Source organism: Ovis aries, chromosome 3 (assembly GCF_016772045.2).
Source record: "Ovis aries strain OAR_USU_Benz2616 breed Rambouillet chromosome 3, ARS-UI_Ramb_v3.0, whole genome shotgun sequence".
Classification (NCBI taxonomy): domain Eukaryota; kingdom Metazoa; phylum Chordata; class Mammalia; order Artiodactyla; family Bovidae; genus Ovis; species Ovis aries.
The window spans coordinates 59,468,084-59,489,049 of NC_056056.1; the positions used below are offsets into that span (position 1 = coordinate 59,468,084).

The window sequence follows — 20,966 nt, forward strand, 5'->3', positions numbered from 1 at the left end:
CCAGCACCACATATTTCGTAGACTTTGATCTATAGACTTTGTCAGCCCAAATAGTACAAATCCATGTTGCTTTGGCCAAGATTAAAGACAGACATAGGATTGTGTCATGACAGGTCCAAATGGAGGTTCTTTTTGATGAAAAGTGAGTTTCTCCTTGGGTAATAACTGAGATAAGCCATCCATCAGAGGGAGCTCCCCACCTGTGGGTCACTGGACTGGATTCCTGAGCCCTGAGACCTATGAATGAAGTGGGTCATCTTTCCTAAGTAACTGTACCAGTTTTGGCTATAGGAAAAATTCAATGATAAATATTCTAGTTTAAGGGGAGCTCAGGGAAGGTTTTGTAAATGTCTTTATTATCTGAGTTGGTGGGGAAAAAGTATGTTAGTCGCTCAGTCATGTCTGACTCCTGCCAGGCTCCTATGTCCATGAGATTTCCCAGGTAAGAATAGTGGAGTGGGTTGCCATTCTCTTCTCTGGGGATCTTCCCAACCCAGGGATCAAACCCATGTCTTTTATATCTCCTTCATTGGCAGGTAGATTCTTTACCACTAATGCCACATGGGAAGCCACCCTGTTTATGGAAATATTATCTTTACGTGCCTGATTTTTCTGTTTTCTCAAGGCCATATTCTCTCCTTCTGTTATTTATTTCAAGTTAAGCAACATTTTGTGATTTTGGTTACTATCCCAATACATTCAATTTCGAGAAAGAGTGTAAGATTTGTGATGTACTGAGGGGTCTCTGCAAGTCATCTACAGCATCCCCCTCTTTCTGTGCCACAGTCTTCACCAGAGGATAGGTCCTTTTTCTTTCTAGAATGTTCCTCAGACTCATAGACCTAAACATCACATACCTCTTCCCAAAGAATAAAACATATGCCTCTAACTCTTGGACAAAATAAACATGGAGGGCAGTGGTGCCCCCAGAACTCACCCCCCATCTTCCTTCTCATCCCCACTCCGTCCTCACCTGGGACCCAGAGCAGGAGGAGCCCCAGGAGCTGAGCAGAATTTCATTTTGAGAGTTTATCTGATGAGTCATGATAAGTCAAAGCAAGACTAGAGCTGATCTTTTATCTCAGACTTTAAGTTCTCACCTGCAGTGTTTTACCTGAGTCTTTTCTTAGGGACCAAAATGCAAATGCCCTGGTGGGTGCAGTCACTTGGAGAGCGCCCATGGGAGGATAAGGGCAGAGAGATATATAATGTCTGTTTGAGGGAAAACCAACAGAGAATAAAATCAACGCTTCCCAATGGGAAAGAGATGCAATTAAATGTTTCCTTCATTTCCTCGGCCAGTTTTCTAGTTCTTTAGTACTTTCCAGTTACATTTATACTTCTCTTTAATAAGCTTGCTGCTGCTGCTGCCAAGTTGCTTCAGTTGTGCCTGACTCTGTGCGACCCCACAGATGGCAGCCCACCAGGCTCTGCCGTCCCTGGGATTCTCCAGGCAGGAATACTGGAGTGGGTTGCCATTTCCTTCTCCAGTGCATGAAAGTGAAAAGGAAAAGCGAACTCGCTCAGTCATGTCCGACTCCTAGGGACCCCATGGACTGCAGCCTACCAGGCTCCTCTGTCCATGGGATTTTCCAGGCAAGAGTACTGGAGTGGGTTGCCTTTGTCTTCTCCTTCATAAGCTTAAGTTTCATAAATATTCAGTGATGCTTATTCTCTTTTCATGTTTTTTATTTAAAACACGAAATAAATGTTTGTACTTTTTTGTACTCAGTTTGTACTTTTTTAAAAACTGAGATTAAAACAAATACAGGGTAAATGGCAGAAATCTTATTTGTGCAACTGAGTCAAGTTTATGTAAGTTCACTGACCAGATCTTTTGCAAACACCTCTCTCCAGGAGCTTTTGGGCCAATAATGACTCCTCCTAATGCAACAAGGTAGTGGTTATTGTCACATCTACCACAATAGTTTGATTTTTCCTGGACTTGAACATTATGTAAATTGAAGCAAGCATTTTTTGTTTCTATCTTCTTTACTTTTGTTATTCCTTCCTGTGGATTTGAGTCGGTTGATCTGAAGGGTTTTCTTTTGTAGTTTTTATAGGCATACCAGCTAGCAATGACTTCTCTTCACTTTTATTAGGGGATATTTTTACATTTCTTTGTTTTCAAAAGATAGTTTCATTATAAAATTCTTGTTGCCTTTTTTTCCCTTTTGACACTTTAAACCTGTCAGTTTTGTAATTTCCACTGGTCATGATAAAAATTTAGTCAATGAGAGTAGTCCCTCCTTATCTGGAGTTTCACCTTCAGCAGTTTCAGTCACCAGCAGTCAATTGCATTTTGAAATTACTGCTCTCCCCAGGGATCTGGTGGAAGTATGGTCAGGTCATGCAGAAATCTGTTATAAACAATACGAAGAAAATCTTTCCTGGAGAAGTAAGTGAGAATTGATTTAACATTGTAGAATTACTATTTTACAAATCATAGAGTACTTGATAGTTAGATTCACAGAAGGAGCACTCATTCATTTTCAGGCTAAAAAGTGTGAGAACTTGTGGACTAGAGAATGAATGGAGAATCACATTGATTGATTTGCATATATTGAAGAATCTTTGCATCCCTGAGATAAATCCCACCGGATTGTGGTGTATGATCCTTTTAATGTGTTGTTAGATATAGTTTACTAGTATTTTGTTGAGGATTTTTCACTCTATGTTCATCAGTGATATTGGCCTGTAATTTTCTTGTTTGTGAAATCTTTACTGCTTTTGGTATCAGGAAGATGCTGCCTCTTAGAATGAGTTTTCACTCTCTGCCATTTTTGGAAGAGTTTGAGAAGAATAAGTGCTATTTCTTCTCTAAATGTTTGGTAGAATTAATCTGTGAAGCCATCTGGACCTGGACTTTGGTTCATTGGAAGATTTTTAACACAGTTTCAATTTCATTGCTTGTGACTGGTCTGTTAATATTTTCTATCTCTTCCTCGAATGGATGGAAAGAGTGCTGGGAAAGAGGAGAAAGAGCTGTATCATGAAGGCACCTTTGCAAAACCCTAAAAGACACAGGCTTCTTTGCCTTGTGTGGAACCAGAGAGCAGAGTGAGGAGCAGAGGCACTGCTCCCAGGCTTTAGACTGTATGCATTCAATATGGTTTAAAGAAGCAATTTAAATCTTCCCATAAATAGTGACAAAACCACGATATACTTGGTTTAGAGAATACGGAAAAGTGTCTATTCCTTCTATAAGCATCTAGTGGACACCATGCCCTGTGAGATTACTAAATGGAATGAAGCTTAGATCCAATCAGAACTGAGATCTTAAGGACCAACTTTCCTGTGCAGCCATCACCCTGTCCTCACAATACCTTCCAGGGGAGCTGAGGGATGCAGTGAGACAGAAACCAAAATTTGACACATAGGTTAAACTAGCAGAGAACAACAAAAGTGTGGTATAAGCAGAGACTAACTGAATAGCTGAGGACCCCAACCTTGACCACACCCCAGTAACTCCATTGCCAAGTAGAAATCCTTCACTTTCTCTTCTTTCGTCTCTCTCAAAAAACTGCTTTATTGATGTTATTCCAAATTGTAAGACAATCTCTGTATATTCAGGAATTAGAGCTTTATTCGCAGCCACAGTGATTAACACACTGAACCTTGAAGTCAAACCATCTCAGTTGGATTGGAGCTCCATAACTTACTTGGTTGTATAATATCAATCAAATTTTTGTACTTTTTACCTCAGTTTCCATACTTGTGAAATTGTGAAATTAGTTCAGTTCAGTTCAGTCGCTCAGTCATGTCCGACTCTTTGCAACTCCATGAATTGCAGCATGCCAGGCCTCCCTGTCCATCACCAACTACCAGAGTTCACTCAAACTCATGTCCATTGAGTTGGTGATGCCATCCAGCCATCTCATCCTCTGTCATCCCCTTCTCCTCCTGCCCCCAATCCCTCCCAGCATCAGAGTCTTTTCCAATGAGTCAACTCTTCGCATGAGGTGGCCAAAGTATTGGAGTTTCAGCTTTAGCATAATTCCTTCCAATGAACACCCAGGACTGATCTCCTTTAGAATGGACTGGTTGGATCTCCCTGCAGTCCAAGGGACTCTCAAGAGTCTTCTCCAACACCACAGTTCAAAAGCATCAATTCTTCGGCACTCAGCTTTCTTCACAGTCCAACTCTCACATCCATACATGACCACAGGAAAAACCATAGCCTTGACTAGACGGACCTTAGTTGGCAGTAGTAGATACTTTACAGAATATTTTTATCTATTCTAAGTATATTTCATCCACAGCCAGGGTTCAGCATCATCTTTTATCCAACAAGTTCGCAAGTGTCTTAATCTTAATTTATCGATCAGTTATAAAGCCCATAGATCTATAGCCATGACCCTCAGACCCTTTCAGTGTGTTTTATCCCACTGCCCATTATATTTTGTCCTGTGAAAGACTAGAATGTCACATTGCTGTTCTCTTTCTTATGTAATTCTTATTCAGTTTTTAAAATCTTTTCACTTTGTCTCCAAAACTTAGCCCATGACATAGAATAAAGAAAACTATTATTATCAGCTTGGGACCTACTCTAGGGTATTTTTCCAAGTGTTTTGGATCTCATTTTCAATAAGTCACACTAAGAAGCATATGCTTGAGAATGGTATTTTGTAAAGTGGAGTGTTTTATTCAATTACGGATCAAAAAATTAATTTAGTGGGCAGTAAGCAATTTTTTAATGATATAAACTAGAATAATAGAATAAAATAAAATGAGCTAAAATAAAAAGAAGATCCCTGTGCATGTTGTGTAAACTAATGAGAGTTACTGCTTCATGGATTTATTTTTCATTTATGTTAGACATACATGGTCTCTATGTGTGTACTGGTGACTCAAATATTTTAGCATTGTTGGCTTAAGGAATCCCTGTGCTACCCTGGATTTTTCCAGTTTTCTTATTATGACTAAGAGGCTCAGTGTTATTCCTGTTAGTTTGAGGAAAAAAGCAGAGGAAACTTATTAAGATCAAGCAGTTGAAGCAGAAGGTTGTTGCTGCTGTTGTAATTATGGAATAAAATAGGAGAAAAAATAGCTGAAAGATTTACAAGTTGTTCTCCTCCTCATACTCACAGTTTCTTTACAGATGGACAGAGGATGGCCCAGGAATCTCTGACTCCTCCAGAGTTCATTCTATTCTAAATGTCTTTCTTGGCATGGTATTGCTTTGAGTGACATGCTAGATGGACCTGGGAGGTGGACTTGACTACTGGGAAGAAATGTTGGAACCTCAGGTACTGGTTAGAAGGATAGGAGACTAGTGGGTTTGTAGGTTTAATTAGGTGCCATTTATTTCTATGACAGAGGAGACACAATAAATCAGACTCAATCCTGGTAGAGTGACTGGATTATTTTGTATTTAAGAATTATTACTGTTATTTTTTGGCTGCACCTTGTGGCTTGCAGGATCTTAGTTCCCCGACCAGGAATTGAACCTGCACCCACAGCAGTAAAAGCAGAGTCCTAATCCCTGCACCCCCAGGGAATTTCCTTAAGAATTATGAATACTTGTTAAATAGGTTTTTTTAAATTCAAAGTAATTTCACATTAAAAAGTAATCTGCCCCCACTGAGTTTTGGAGGATACCATCATCCTGGCTTTGAAGTAGAGATTTGCATTACTTATGTGAGTTATATCTGTGAGGAGCAGGAAAATTCTGCATTGTTTGGGAAGAGTGCTTGAGTAGTGATCACATTTTTTGAAGGAGAATGTTATGTCATAGCACTTTCCACACTGTTAAATTTAAACAGGGCAAATAGTCTCATACCTAAAAGAATAAACAGTCGTATAGTCACACTGTTGAAATGGAGTAGTACCCTAGGATCCTTGGGCTCCCCTCCTGTCCTCTGCCTGCCTTTTGTCTGTGGAAAACTTTAGTCAAAGAAAGAGTTTAATCAGAGAAGTAAGAACATATGAAAACAAAGGAAAACAATCAGAGGAGACCGAATAACAGTGTAGTCGTTAGGCATAGTCAGGGACCTTTAGCTCTTTCTCAAGAGCCATGGATAATATTCTCAGCCATATCCTGTGAGCTGTCATATAGATACACCACCAGTCGTCTGATGATCAGACTGTGCCCAGGACATGAGCTGCCACAATTCAGAGACCTGGCCCAAAGAAATGGGAACAAATGGAGCCTGGAACTGAAGATTGACTGTACCTGAAACACCCAAGCTGGTCAGACCATCAGTGACCAATGTGAAGATGACCGTCAGAGCTGACCGTGCGGCTTCTGCATGTAGCCCCTTCCTTCTGTCTACAAAAGCTCTCGCCCCACTGGTTGCCAGTGGTGGAGGGGAGTCGGCCTTTGGACAGATGTCTGCCACCCTCCCCCAACCAGTTGCCAACACCTGAAATAAAGCAAACTTTCCTTTCTACCAACCTGACTGTTTATTGGCTTTTGAGCGGCAAGCAGCTGGACCCACTTTTGTGTTGCTTTTGGCAACACCATCACCAAGAAGGAAAAAAAGTATATGGCCTTCTTACTATTTGCAGGTGAATTTAAAAAAAACACTATAGAGCTCTGGATTCTTTTTTTTTTTTTTGCAACTTTCCTGATTTGTCATTTACTGCTATGTACTGAGTGTTGAAATCAGAATAAAATGAGTTTTAATCATATTCCATGAAATTTTACCCTGCTTTTCTGAACTCCAGCACAGTAACTCCAAGAATAGTCGTAGGGGCGTAGAAAGCAACAGGTGCAGTCTGAACTCAAGGGTCAGTAGATAGCATAAGAGGATTATTCCTGACCTGTAGCACTATGCGAGGGTGGTCCAAGGCCCGTGACTCTGTAGTGTCGCTAACCTGCAGGCCTCTAACTGTGGGCAAGGTACTTGTCCTAAACCAATCTATTGAACCAGAAAAAAGCCCAAAATTAGAGATGGATGCACTCCTGATGAAGATCATAGGAACCTACACTGGGTTCTGCTAATACTAGGCTAAGTACCTATTGAGAATTAACTGTCCTGGCTGGTTGTGGTAACTCTTTCTGAAGTCTAGCGCCTGGGTCAGCACACTGAATTTTTCCTTGTCCATAGAGTGGAATATTCAATATTGTTAAGATTTTATTTCTGCAAATTTGACATGTAGAGTTGATGTAATCCAACTAAAATCCACAAAGGATTTTTTGAAGTTGAAAAGATGATCCTAGAATTTATGTGGAAATTCAAAGAACCAGGAAAACCTTAAAGAATAAAAATAAAGTCAGTAGACTTATAATATCATTCTTTTAGATTATTATAAAACTACAGTGATCAACAGTGTGTGTACCCTAGGTACATAGATAGACAAATAGACAAAAGAGATAGAACAGAATCAAGAAGAAGAGCTGGGACTTCCCAGGTGGTCCAGTGGTTAAGACTTTGCCCTCCAATGCTGGGGGTGTGGGTTTGATCCCTTATTAGAGAGCTAAGATCCCATGTGCCTCCTGGCCAAAAAATTAAAACATAAAACACAAGCAATATTATAACAAATTCAATAAAGAGTTTGAAAATCTTAAAAATAGAAAGAAAAAAAGAGCGACATGCACAGTCACTTGATTTCTAACAGATGCACTGAAGTGGGGTTTAGTTTCCTAGTTTTTTGCTTGTTCGTTTTTGTTTCACAATAAATGGTGAGGAGCTATTAGATATGGAAATGTAAATAAAATTCTGATTCATCTAACACTAGGCAAAAATATAAATTAGAGGTATAGTTTTCATGTGAGAGGTAAAATACTGAGGCTTCTAGAAGAAAGTTTAGGAAAATATCTTTGGGCCCTAAAAGTAGCCAAAATTTATTGAACAGGACACACATGTAAACTCATGAAGCAAACACAAGAGAACAATAGAGATTAATTAGTGAAAGTGCTAACTGCTCAGTTGTGTCCACTGTTTGTGACTCCATGGATTGCAGCCTGCCAGGCTCCTCTGTCCATTGGATTCTCCAGGCAAGAATATTGGAGTGGGTAGCCATTCCCATTTCTAGGGGATCTTCCTGACGCAGGATTGAACATGGGTCTCCCACAGTGTAGGCAGGTTCTTCAAATATATATTTTATGTGTTATATATGATTCTTACTACATAAATAGCATAACAATGTCTATGTAGACATATAAAGGGATCCCCAGGTGGCTCGGATGGTAAAGAATCTGTCTGCAATGCAGGAGATTCACTTTTGATCCTGGGTCAGGAAGAGCCCCTGGAGAACAGAATGGCTACCCAGTCTAGCATTCTTGCCTGGAGAATCGCTTGAACAGAGGAGCTTGGTGGGCTACAGTCCATGGGGTCGTAGAGTAAGACATGGCTGAGTGACCAAGCAAGCATGCAGACATATAAAGAGTCTTTGAGCATGACTGGCCATCAGGGAAATATAAATTTGCAATACAATACCACTTCATCTTTATCAGTACAGATGTTATAAAAAGTCTGTCAATATTGGAAAGGACTGCAGCAACTGGAACTTGTATACATAGCTGGAGGATTTTTTAATACACTCATCTTTTTGGAAAACTATTTTGCAGGGTTTACCAAACCCATCCTGATCCTATGACTTGGCACTTCCATACTTAGGAATGTACCCAAGGAAAACGGGTGTATAATTCCACAAAAGACATTGCGAGAATATTCCAGGGACTCCCCTGGTGATCCAGTGGTTAAGAGTTCACTTTCCAATGCAAGGGATGCAGGTTCAATCCCTGGTCAGGGAGCTAAGATCCCAGAGGCCACAGAGCAACAAAGTCCCTGTTCTGCAACTAGAGGAAAACCCATTTGCTGAAACAAAGGATCCTGCCTTCCACAGCCAAATAAATAAGTAAATAAGTATTAAGAAAAGAATATTCCAAAAACGACTTGATTCATACAACCTAAAAGCAACTCTTTAAAGAATGAATAAATTAATTTTGATATATTCATATATAAGAGAATTATTCTGCAGTGAAAAGGAACACACGATTGCCATACCACCAACATAGATGAAGTTTAAAATGTACTGGTCGAATAATTAACAGGAAGGTAAGGGGATTCCTCTTATGCCCCTGCCCCACAAAGTACAGCTTCCCCCATTAACAACATCGCTCACCAGAGTGACACCTCTGTTACATTTGATGGACCTATATTGACACGTTAAGATCGCTGGAAGTCCATAGTTTACCTTAGGGATCACAGTCGGTGTTGTACACTCTATGGGTTTGGACAAATGTTCAATGAAATGCATGCATCATTTTAATATTACACAGAATACTTTCATAACCCTGGAAACTCTCTGTGCTCTGTCTATTTATCCTTCTCCTCTACTGTACGCAATCTCTGGCAACCACTGACCTTTTAATTATCTTCATAATCCTGCCATTAAGAATGTCATATAGTGGGAATCATGTAATATGTAGCCATTCTAGATAGACGTCTTTCACTTAGCAATATGCATTTAAGTTTCTCCATGTCTATTCGTGGCTTGATAGCTATTTCTTTTTCAGAGCTGAGTAATATTCCATGAGCTTCCTTGGTGGCTCAGTGGTAAAGAACCTACCTGCCAATACAGGAGACATGGGTTCTATCCTTGGGCTTGGGAAGATCCCTTGGAGAAGGAAATTGCAACTAATCCCAGTATTCTTGCCTGGGAAATCTTATGGACAGAAGAAGCCTGGTGGGCTACAATCCATGGGGTCACAAAAGAGTCAGACATGACTTAGTGACTAAACAGCAACGATATTCCATAGTCTGAATGTGCAACACTTTATTCACCCATTCACTTATTGAAGAACATCTTGATTACTTCCAAATGTGAGCAACTATGAATAAAGCTGCTAGTAAATCCATGTGTAGGTGAATATAAGTTTTAAACTAATTTTGGTAAATCCCAAGAAGGGCTATTGCTGGATCAAAAGTGAGGGTACGTATGGATGTCTACCTAGGTAAACACTCTCCAGGTGTTCTCAGGCTACAGCTGAGTGGGTTAGAGTAGGTTCATCGGTTCTTCAGGTCCACAGCTTATGCTGGGTAATAAGTCCACTTATTATTACCTGGTTCTCTGTGGGGTTAGTATCCTTCTGGGTCCCTTGATGGGCGATGTTGAATCTTACAATTCCCACACCAGGGGGCGCAATTCCCACACCTGGAGCACCAGAGAATCACATTTCTTCCACTGTTTCACCTAGTATCACACTCCCCAGACTTTGAAAGGTCATATTTAAGATTCACGCTCCATGTATTTTTCCTTTTTATTTTTTATTGGAGGATAATTACAATATTGTGTTGGTTTCTGCCATACATCAACATGAATCAGCCATAAGTATATGTATGTACCCTCCCTTTTGAATTTCCCTCCCACCTCCCAGCCCATCCTACCCCTAAAAGTTGTCACAGAGCACCGGATTAGAACTCCCTGCGTCACACAGCAAATTCCCACTGCCTACCTATTTTACATATGGTTGAGAGTAGCATTGGAACAAACATTTCCATGTATTTAAAAAAATCCCTGTCTGGAATATGGAGTCCCTGGTGGCTCAGAGGTTAAAGCGTCTGCCTGGAATGCAGGAACGCGGAAGACCCAGGTTCGATCCCCTGGAGAAGGGAAATGGCAACCCATTCCAGTACTCTTGCCTGGAGAAACCCAAGAAGGGAGGAGCCTGGTAGGCTACAGTCCATGGGGTCGAAAGAGTTGGACATGAGTGAATGATGTAGACTGACTTCTCTTTTGCTGAGTGAACTCTGGCTGGTGTCGTAAACCAGACTCTGCAGGTATAATCATCTGTCCTTTGTTAAATCAGGTGGGGAAGAGTCATGTCTATGCTGCTGACACTGAGGAGGAGCAAGGAGTCAGTGTGCTGAGGAGGCTCCCTGCCCCTTCTACCAGACCTTCCAGTGGCATTCAAAGCATGGGTGCATCTCTGAAATGCTCTCAGCAGATGGAGGCACCCAGAGCAGCTGGGGCAGCCCAGCCTCACACATCTGCTCCCCTGGGTGGCTTATGTTTGGGTGTGTAACACTGTGGGAGGTGTACTATCATACTGTAGACAGTAATAAGTTGCAGTATCGTTAGCCTCCAGGCTGCTGATGGTGAGGGTGTAATCTGTCCCAGATCCACTGCCACTGAACCGGGATGGGACATCGGTGTGCAATCTGGTTGCATAATAGATCAGGAGCTTAGGAGCTTGCCCTGGTTTCTGTTGATACCAGTTTAAGTAGTTGCTAACGCTCTGACTGGTCCGGCAAGTGATGGAGACTCTCTCTGTTAGAGATGCAGACAGGGAGGATGGAGACTGGGTCACCTGGATGTCACACCTGGCACCTGAGATAGGAAACATAAAAACACATCTCCATGTTATTACTAATGATACAAGAGGACTGTCCTGTAGGATCAGGCAGTACTGATCACACAGGCAGAGTAAATTCTAGAGCTCTCCATCCTTACCTGGGAGGAGCCAGAGCAGCAGGAGACCGAGGAGCTGAGTGGGGGCCCTCATGTTCACTCTGTGTCCTGACTGGGACTGATTTCTGCACAAGATGTGATCAGAGCATTAATAAGTCTCCAGGGCAGTGGGTTGATCTCCAGTAACATGCAAATCAGCAGAGAGTTGCGCATAGCTGCAGGGCTGGCCAATCTCTGTAACACAGCACAGGTGCAATGTCTGCCCGATACCCAAGTCTGACGAGAGTAGCTCAGATTTGCCTATGGACAGTGTGTTTCTCTCTGGAGGTCAAGGCGCTGAATCTGTTTAGTGTTCTTTCAGTACAGTGCTCTTTTGCTATTTTCAATGTTCATACAATGCTTTTCTTGCTACTTTTTCATCTAAGATCTCTGTGTTTGATACCTGGTGATATCATTGGGCCCAGAGCATCTTCTTCTTTGATCTGATTCCCTGATGCATTTGAGGTGATAAATTGTCAATGCACAGAGAGAACCCAGGATAACTATAGAGTTTCCCTTCCATATTTAACAATGTACTGATGGATACAGACATGTGAGTAATTTACTGATATTATAGAAAAACTCCTCTGAAGTTATATTAAGGGAGAAACCTAAAGAGCCAAGATTAGTTGTTTACACTAGACAGAGCAGTAAAGCTCAAAATTCATTAGGCATCAGATGGCACACTCTGCAAGGCTTTCTTTTAGTAGTGGGGCAAAATTGCCCCTATACTAAATGCCATTTTGGTCTTTCCTAATAAAGCTTAAAAGTAAGACTTTAATAGAGTCCAGCAATTTCAACTGACAAGATTAGGTACCATATAAGAAAATATTAATGACTTTAGCAATAGAAAATATCCAAATTGAGCACCATGGGAAAAAGATATTGAAGAAATACAATAAAATGAGCTGAGCTTGAAATGAGCTATGACAACTTGAAGTCATCTATTGTGTATATAATTGAAGTCCTGAAGAGGAAGAGGTAGTGAGAGGAAGCACAAAAAATATTTGAATGCATCACTAGAGTTTTCCAGATTTTAAGAAATTTTTCCCAGGGCTTTCAAAATTAAAAAGCCAAAGTCAGCTCAAAACCATGAATTCAGTGGCTAAATAGAGAAGCCCAAGAAAAATCACACACCTTTTCCATAACTCCCACTGTGGTCCTGCCTGTAGTTGTAAAGAATTTCTAACATGTGCGTGGTCAGGGGAATATCAGGAAATTATCTTCAAAATGAAAATACCAGCCTCACAACTGAAAAGTAGAGTTAATATTGGTTACTCCTCTTGGGATTATGAAGGCAACATATACATTTTGGAGTCAATTGTTCTGGTTCATTTCTGAATGATTTGTAAGCTTGCCGGTTCTGAGTAATCCCCAGAACAGAAGAAGAGTCTGCACTAAGTACAACCTGTAGTAGATCTTATGACCCAGTGAACCAATGATGCTAAAGTGCTTTGGGTAGATAGGGACAGTGGATGAATGTTACAGAAAGCTCCAGCAGGAGAGCCATGGTTCAGATCTCTAGAGTATTGGGATAATGCCATAATCCCTTTTGAAAATAAGATTCAGCTTTTTGAGATATGGGTCCTAATTTGATATTAATCCCTAATAGATACTACAGGTTATCTATAGCGGCTCAGATGGTAAAGAATTAGGCTACAATGCAGAAGACCTGGGTTTGATCCCTGGGTCGGGAAGATCCCTTGGAGGACTGCATGGCAACCCACTCCAGTATTCTTGCCTGGAGAATCCCCATGGACAGAGGAGCCTGGCGGGCTACAGTTCATGGGGTCACATAGAGTCGGACATGACTGAAGCATGCACACACTATCAACAAAGATTGACAATTTAAGTTGGTGCTAGAGGAAATAATACAGAATTCACATATTGATGGAATATGGATGCATGTTACTGACTCAACAAAGCAGCAGCGGGTCCAGCCCATGTCTCAAGAGAAGGAATGATATCCTGCTTCCCTCAGAGACCACAGAGGGGCCCTTGGTTTCTTTCCTGTGTGTTGTAAGTTGGGGCATCTCACAGTCTCAGATCAGGTCATCTGTGCTGTTTTCAGCTCTTCAGGACAAGTGTGTAGCTCTGGGGTTTCCGTGGACAAGACTGAGAGGAGTGAGGTTTGTGAAGACCTCCTGGGAAGTCAGGCATCTCCTTCAGTCTTCTCGCATCTTCTTGGAGCATGCTAGACAACATGGCTGGTTTAGTATGGTTTCCTTCTTTCTTTCTGTGGGTCTAACTGTCCATTGGCAACTTTCCTAAGGAGGATCCTGTCAGTTACCATAAGAGGTAAACTGAACACAGCAGGGAGATGAACTGGTAGGCAGGTCTCTAGGGATAAGACACAGTCTTGTGGTCACCCTGTTTCAGCTTTAGAACTACATGTGCCCATGGGAAATGAGACTTGAGCAAATAAGCTCACTGCTCTGCAGGAAAATGGGATGAGCTGTGTGGAAGACAGGAGCAAAAGATGCAGGCTGGGTTTGCACAGGTGTATATGGCCTGGTGAAAACTCCTCATTCATTGATCATTCCTCTCTTATGAGTTTAACTGTTTTAGATTCCACATGTAAGGGATATCATATGGTATTTGTCTTTCTCCATTTGACTTATCTCATTGAGCATAATGTGCTCAAGTTCCATTCATATTGCCCATATGGCAGGTTTTCCTTTCACACCACTGGATAATATTCTACTATATATGAAATGGAACATATATAATGGAATATATACATATATAATGGAATATATATATATACATACACACAATGGAATATATATATATATAAAGGGATATATATAATATACAATGGAATATATATATATTATACACAATGAAATTATATTCTACCCACACCTCTTTTCCCTTTGGTAACCATTAATTAGTTTTCTGTCTGTGAGTCTGTTTCTTCGTAAAATAAGTTTGTTTGTACCATTTTGGGGGGCTTCCCTGGTGGCTCAGCAGTAAAAGAATCTACCTACAATGCAGGAGATGTGGGTTCAATCCCTGGGTTGGGAAGGTCCCATGGAGGAGGGCATGGGAATCTTCCCAGCTCACGGGTGTTCTCCACCACTCAGCACAAGGCAGCTCCTCTCCAGGTGTCCCCATCTCATCTGAGCCCATTCAAGTCTTAGGGGCTTATGCTGAAAATGGGACAGTAGCAGTCAGTATCTCAGCAGTCCTAAGCACAGGCTTCTGTCTTGTGTTTCTGCGGCATTTGTCTGCCATCTAATGGCAGTTTTGTGGTACAGTTATAAAATTTTCAATGTGGAATCTCAAAGCATCTTGACTGTGAGATTTTTACTGTTATTAATACTTCTGAAACTGATAGTTTCTTCCATCACTAGTCTGTATACGCCTTAGAAAACACACAAAATTTCTATCCTCAATAATCCAGTCATCTAAACAGGAATTCAGGAAAGATATTGGTCATAAAAGAGTTAGAGCTAGGTTCTTGATCCACATGAAATGTCAAAGACATCTCTTGGTTTTGGGAAAGAGCAGGTGGGACGGGAGGGTCCCTGCAGGTACAATGGCAAGGGCCGAGTGGGTAGGAGCAGGCTCCTAGTCTAGAACTGTCGACCCAGCCTCATCCTCTCATCCCAGAAAGCTCTACAGAGCAGTCTTGAGAACCATAGTAGCTGTACCAGCCAAGGAAGCATCAGGACCAAGAGTGTGTGAGGTCTGTGCTCTGAGCCATAACACCACTGAGTGACCAGGGGCGATCTTTTGGACCATTACCGAATAATTGAATTTTCTGTGATGATGAAAGTGCCAGCATTTGTGTTGCTCAATATGGCAACCATTGGGGCTTCCCAGGTGGCTCTAGTGGTAAAGAATACACCTGCCAACACAGGAGACAAAACAGAGGAGGGTTTGATCCCTGGGTCAGGAGGATCCCCTGGAGGAGGGCATGGCAACCCACATTAGCCACAGGTGACCACTGAGCACCTAGAACGCAGGTGGTGCAGCTGAGAAGCTATGTTTTTAATTTTAAGTAATTCTAATTTAAGTTGTTGGCATCACGGACTCGATGGATGTGAGTCTGAGTGAACTCTGGGAGATGGTGATGGACAGGGAGGCCTGGCGTGCTGCGAATCATGGGGTCGCAAAGAGTAGGACATGACTGAGCGACTGAACTGAACTGAACTGAATTTAAGTTGTGAAGCTACATGTGGTTCATATTTACTATGATAGTGGGTACAGTTTTAAACTTTAGTAATTGGCAATGTCAATGTGCTGCTGACACTTAAGCACAAATGAACATGAATTGTTCATAGTAATAAAAAATGCCTAGAGAAGGATATTGGTCCTGACAATCAAGAATAAAGAGAGAGAAAGATAAAGATTTTCCAACTGCAGATTGACTTTTGTATGCAGATGAAGAAGGAGATAATCAAAATCTCTGATAAGTGGTAAAGAGTATAGTATGTCCTCTTAGCATGAGGAGTGATGCCCTGTATTTCATATGACAAATGACATGTGAAACAAAAATGCCCATTTAACTCTTCCACCAATATGTGATCTCTCAAGAAACCTTCTCACTTGTTCATCGACCAGATACATGTTATCGTTGGTGAATGGATTCTAAATAGGTAACTTGGGGATTCTCGATAACAACTTCCACGGACTAGGAGTGTTATGCTTTATCCAGGGCTTGTAACAGACGACTCAGATTCCTTCCTTTATTCCAGCTAAACATTCTCTCTGGGAGAATCTACTTTTCCCAATCACCGGCTTCATATCTATTATCCTGCTGTTGATGGACCAGTTTCCAAACACGTAAAGTTTACTATCTAGTGCCTTCTGCATTCTCAGTCAAAAATGCTCCACTGGCAAAATGAACCTTAATGCTAGTCTGACTTGACAAGAGTCCAGGCTTCAGGGTCCGCTCCACAGTGGGCTCAGCTGGTTTCTCCTTTGCACCCAGGGTAACCAACACCGGAATCCATGGGCTTCACTGCCACTTCAGTACTGTGCCCTATCCTGATTATTTCATGCTCGGCTCCACTTAATTCCCTTTTGGCCTGAATGAGTAACTTTAGCCTCTGCAGAGGAAATCACAAAATTTTACCAACTTAGAATGAGCAGTTTACAAAAGCATGTAGAGAGGATAAAAGAGAATGATCTTCAAAATTTTTTCACCCAATGTGAAAAATTACCATGGGTAAAGACCATCCCCAAATAGGAAAAGGAGTGTGTCAAGGCTGTATATTGTCACCCTGCTTATTTAACTTATATGCAGAGTACATCATGAGAAACACTGGACTGGAAGAAGCACAAGCTGGAATCAAGATTGCCAGGAGAAATATCAATAACCTCAGATATGCAGATGACACCACCCTTATGGCAGAAAGTGAAGAGGAACTAAAAAGCATTTTGTTGAAAGAGGAGAGTGAAAATGTTGGCTTAAAGCTCAACATTCAGAAAACGAAGATCATGGCATCTGGTCCCATCACTTCATGGCGAATAGATGGGGAAACAGTGTCAGATTTTATTTTTGAGGGGGCTCCAAAATCACTGCAGATGGTGACTGCAGCCATGAAATTAAAAGACGCTCACTCCTTGGAAGAAAAGTTATGGCCAACCTAGATAGCATATTGAAAAGCAGAGACATTATTTTGCCAACAAAGGTCCGTCTAGTCAAGGCTATGTTTTTTCCAGTAGTCATGAATGGATGTGAGAGTTGGATTGTGAAGAAAACTGAGCACTGAAGAATTGATGCTTTTGAACTGTGGTGTTGGAGAAGACTCTTGGGAGTCTCTTGGACTGCAAGGAGATCCAACCTATCCATTCTGAACAAGATTAGCCCTGGGTGTTCTTTGGAAGGAATGATGCTAAAGCTGAAACTCCAGTACTTTGGCCGCCTCATGCAGAGTTGACTCATTGGAAAAGACTCTGAGGCTGGGAGGGATTGGGGGCAGGAGGAAAAGGGGATGACAGAGGATGAGATGGCTGGATGGCATCACCAACTCGATGGATGTGAGTATGAATGAACTCCAGGAGTTGGTGATGGACAGGGAAGCCTGGCGTGCTGCAATTCATGGGGTGGCAAAGAGTCGGACACGACTGAGTGACTGAACTGAACTGAACTGAACTAAAGACCATCCCCAAGAAAAAGAAATGCAAAAAAGCAAAATGGCTGTCTGAGGAGGCTTTACAAATAGCTGTGAGAAGAAGAGAAGCCAAAAGCAAAGGAGAAAAGGAAAGACATACCCATTTGAATGCAGAGTTCCAAAGAATAGCAAGGAGAGATAAGAAAGCCTTCCTCAGCGATCAATGCAAAGAAATAGAGGAAAAGAACAGAATGGGAAAGACTAGAGATCTCTTCAAGAAAATTAGAGATACCAAGGGAACATTTCATGCAAAGATGGGCTCGATAAAGGACAGGAATGGTATGGACCTAATAGAAGCAGAAGATATTAAGAACAGGTGGCAAGAATACACAGAAGAACTGTACAAAAAAGATCTTCGTGACCCAGATAATCACCATGTTGTGATCACTCACCTAGAGCCAGACATCCTGGAGTGCGGAGTCAAGTGGACCTTAGAAATCATCACTACGAACAAAGCTAGTGGAGGTAATGGAATTCCAGTTGAGCTATTTCAAATCCTGAAAGATGATGCTGTGAAAGTGCTGCACTCAATATGCCAACAAATTTGGAAACCTCAGCAGTGGCCATAGGACTGGAAAAGGTCAGTTTTCATTTCAATCCCAAAGAAAGGCAATGCCATAGAATGCTCCAACTACTGCACAATTGCACTCATCTCACACGCTAGCAAAGTAATGCTCAAAATTCTCCAAGCCAGGCTTCAACAGCACATGAACCATAAACTTCCAGATGTTCAAGCAGGTTTTAGAAAAGGCAGAGGAACCAGAGATCAAATTACCAACATCCCCTGGATTATCAAAAAAGCAAGAGAGTTCCAGAAAAACATCTATTTCTGATTATTGATTATGCCAAAGCCTTTGTGTGGATCACAATAAACTGTGGACAATTCTGAAGGAGATGGGAATACCAGACCACCTGACCTGCCTCTTGAGAAATCTGCATGCAACTCAGGAAGCAACAGTTAGAACTGGACATGGAACAACAGACTGGTTCCAAATAGGAAAAGAAGTACGTCAAGGCTGTATATTGTCACTCTGCTTACTTAACTTCTATGCAGAGTACATTATGAGAAACGCTGGGCTGGAAGAAGCACAAGCTGGAATCTAGATTGCCAGGAGAAGTATCAACAATCTCAGATATGCGGATGACACCACCCTTATGGCAGAAAGTGAAGAAGAACTAAAGAGCCTCTTGATGAAAGTGAAAGAGGAGAGTGAAAAAGTTGGCTTAAAGCTCAACATTCAGAAAACTAAGATCATGGCATCCAGTCCCATCATTTCTTCATAAATAGATGGGAAACAGTGGAAACAGTGTCAGACTTTATTCTGGGGGGCTTCAAAATCACTGCAGATGGTGATGGTCCATTAAATTAAAAGATGCTTGCTCCTTGGAAGAAAAGCTATGACCAACTTAGACAGCATATTAAAAAGCAGAGACATTACTTTGCCAACAAAGGTCCTTCTAGAAAAGGCTATGGTTTTTCCAGTAATTATGTATGGATGTGAGAGTTGGACTATAAACAAAGCTGAGCACTGAAGAATTGATGCTTTTCAACTGTGGTGTTGGAGAAGACTTTTGTGAGTCCCTTGGACTGCAAGGAGATCCAACCAGTCCATCCTAAAGGAGATCAGTCCTGGGTGTTCATTGGAAGGACTGATGTTGAAGCTCAAACTCTAATACTCTGGCCACCTGATGTGAAGAGCTGACTCACTGGGAAAGATCCTGATGGTGGGAGAGATTGAAGGCAGAGAAGAAGGGGACAACAGAAGATGAGATGGTCGAATGGCATCACCGACTCAACGGACATGAGTTTGAGTAAATTCCGGGAGTTGGTGATGGACAGGGAAGCCTGAAGTGCTGCAGTCCATGGGGTCGCAAAGAGTAGGACACAACTGAGCGACCGAACTGAACGGAACTGAAAGAAGATAAAAGGATGTAAGACAGAGCCTACTGGGTTTCAGCTTCGCTGGGGTTGACTCAGACACATGGTGTTAGTTATGCTGTTGCCCCAGTAGCTCCTGCAGTGATCAGAAGAAGTGCATGGTCCTGCCTGGTTCTTCTGTTCACTCAGACTGAGCAAGTTTTTGTTCTAGGCTGTGGCACAGTGTGAGCAGTATTATAGCTCTGCTGACAGTAAGACGTTGCAGCATCTTCAGCTTCGAGACTAGTGATGGTGAGGGTGAAATCTGTCCCAGATCCACTTCTGCTGACCTGAGATGGGATCCATGAGATGGACTGGGAGGCATACTTTATAAGGAACTTGGGAGCCTGATTTGATTTCTGCTGGTACCAGTGCAAGCTGCTGTCAGTGTCCTGGCTGGCCCAGCAGGTGATGGCGGCTTCCTCCCCTGAAGTTTTATACAGGAGGGCTGGAGACTGGGTCAGAATAATCTCCCCTCTGGAGGCTGAAACCACGCATGAAACATCAGTAGATCATAACTATATGCTTATAGAATTCACCATAAATCTAGTTAGATAAGGAAAGATTATTCTTTACACATTTCAAAAATATCAGAATTATTCATAAGCCAAATTCATGTGCTAAAGATATCCCCATGAAGACAGTGAATCAGCCATTGACATCATACCCCTACTCTTCTTTTGTCCAGGTATTCTCACCTGGAAACCAGAGGATCCAAAGCCCCAGAAGCTGTGATGGAAACACCATGTTGCTGCTTCTGCCTTGTCTGTGTTGCTCATGCCTCATCTCAAGGTAAAGCCCTTCTTATAAGGTTCTAAGAGGCAGGTCTCTTCACATGTTAGAGGAAGAAAATGTGCAAAATGGATATTTCATATTGGTTTAAATAGTCATGTATGTTGTGGCTCAGGTGGTAAAGAATCTCCCTACAATGTGGGAGACCTGCGTTCGATCCCTGGGTTGGGAAGATCTCCTGGAGAAAGCAAAGGCTACCCACTCCTGTTTTCTGGCCTGGAGAATCCCATGGACTGAATAGTCCATGGGGTCACAAAGAGCTGGACGTGACTGAGTGACTTTCACTTTCACTTTTCATGATTGTCAAGACAGCAGGTGTCCTTCACTGAGTGTATTATGTCTCCTCCTGCTGCTGATTTAGAGTTGAGACATGTTGAGGATTTTTTTCCAACACCTTCACTGATGTACAACAAACTACACCTGGATTTCCCCGCTGGTTCCAATGGTAAAGAACCTGCCTCCCAACACAGGAAACTCTGGAGATACAGGTTCGATCCCTGGGTTGGGGAGAGCCCCTGCAGGAGGGCAAGGCAACCCACTGTAAATATTCCTAGTATTTCTAGTATTCTTGCCTGGAGAATCCCCATGGACAGAAGAGTCTGGCAGGTACAGTCCATAGGGTCACAAAGAGTTGGATACGAATGAAACCACTTAGCATGAATTGCATGTATTTCGTGTGCTCAATTTAATGGGTTTGGACATATGTGCATACGCCCGTGAAGTATCATCAA

At 41.9% G+C, this 20,966-nt stretch overlaps 1 long non-coding RNA gene and 1 gene segment (V, D, J or C); one reads left to right on the forward strand and one right to left on the reverse strand.

Annotated features, from left to right (window-relative positions):
• The window catches only part of LOC101110577 (immunoglobulin kappa light chain-like), a 34,921-nt gene extending 23,433 nt beyond the window's left edge, over nt 1-11,488 (reverse strand). The window contains 2 exon segments of the V gene segment in view: nt 10,986-11,280; nt 11,404-11,488. Coding sequence covers nt 10,986-11,280; nt 11,404-11,455 — 347 coding nt within the window.
• LOC121819041 (uncharacterized) overlaps nt 1-20,966 on the forward strand; it is a 43,656-nt gene that overhangs the window by 15,947 nt on the left and 6,743 nt on the right. Inside the window, exon 2 of the long non-coding RNA XR_006059173.2 lies at nt 20,132-20,235. This is a non-coding gene — a long non-coding RNA (uncharacterized LOC121819041). The remainder of the gene's footprint in view (nt 1-20,131; nt 20,236-20,966) is intronic.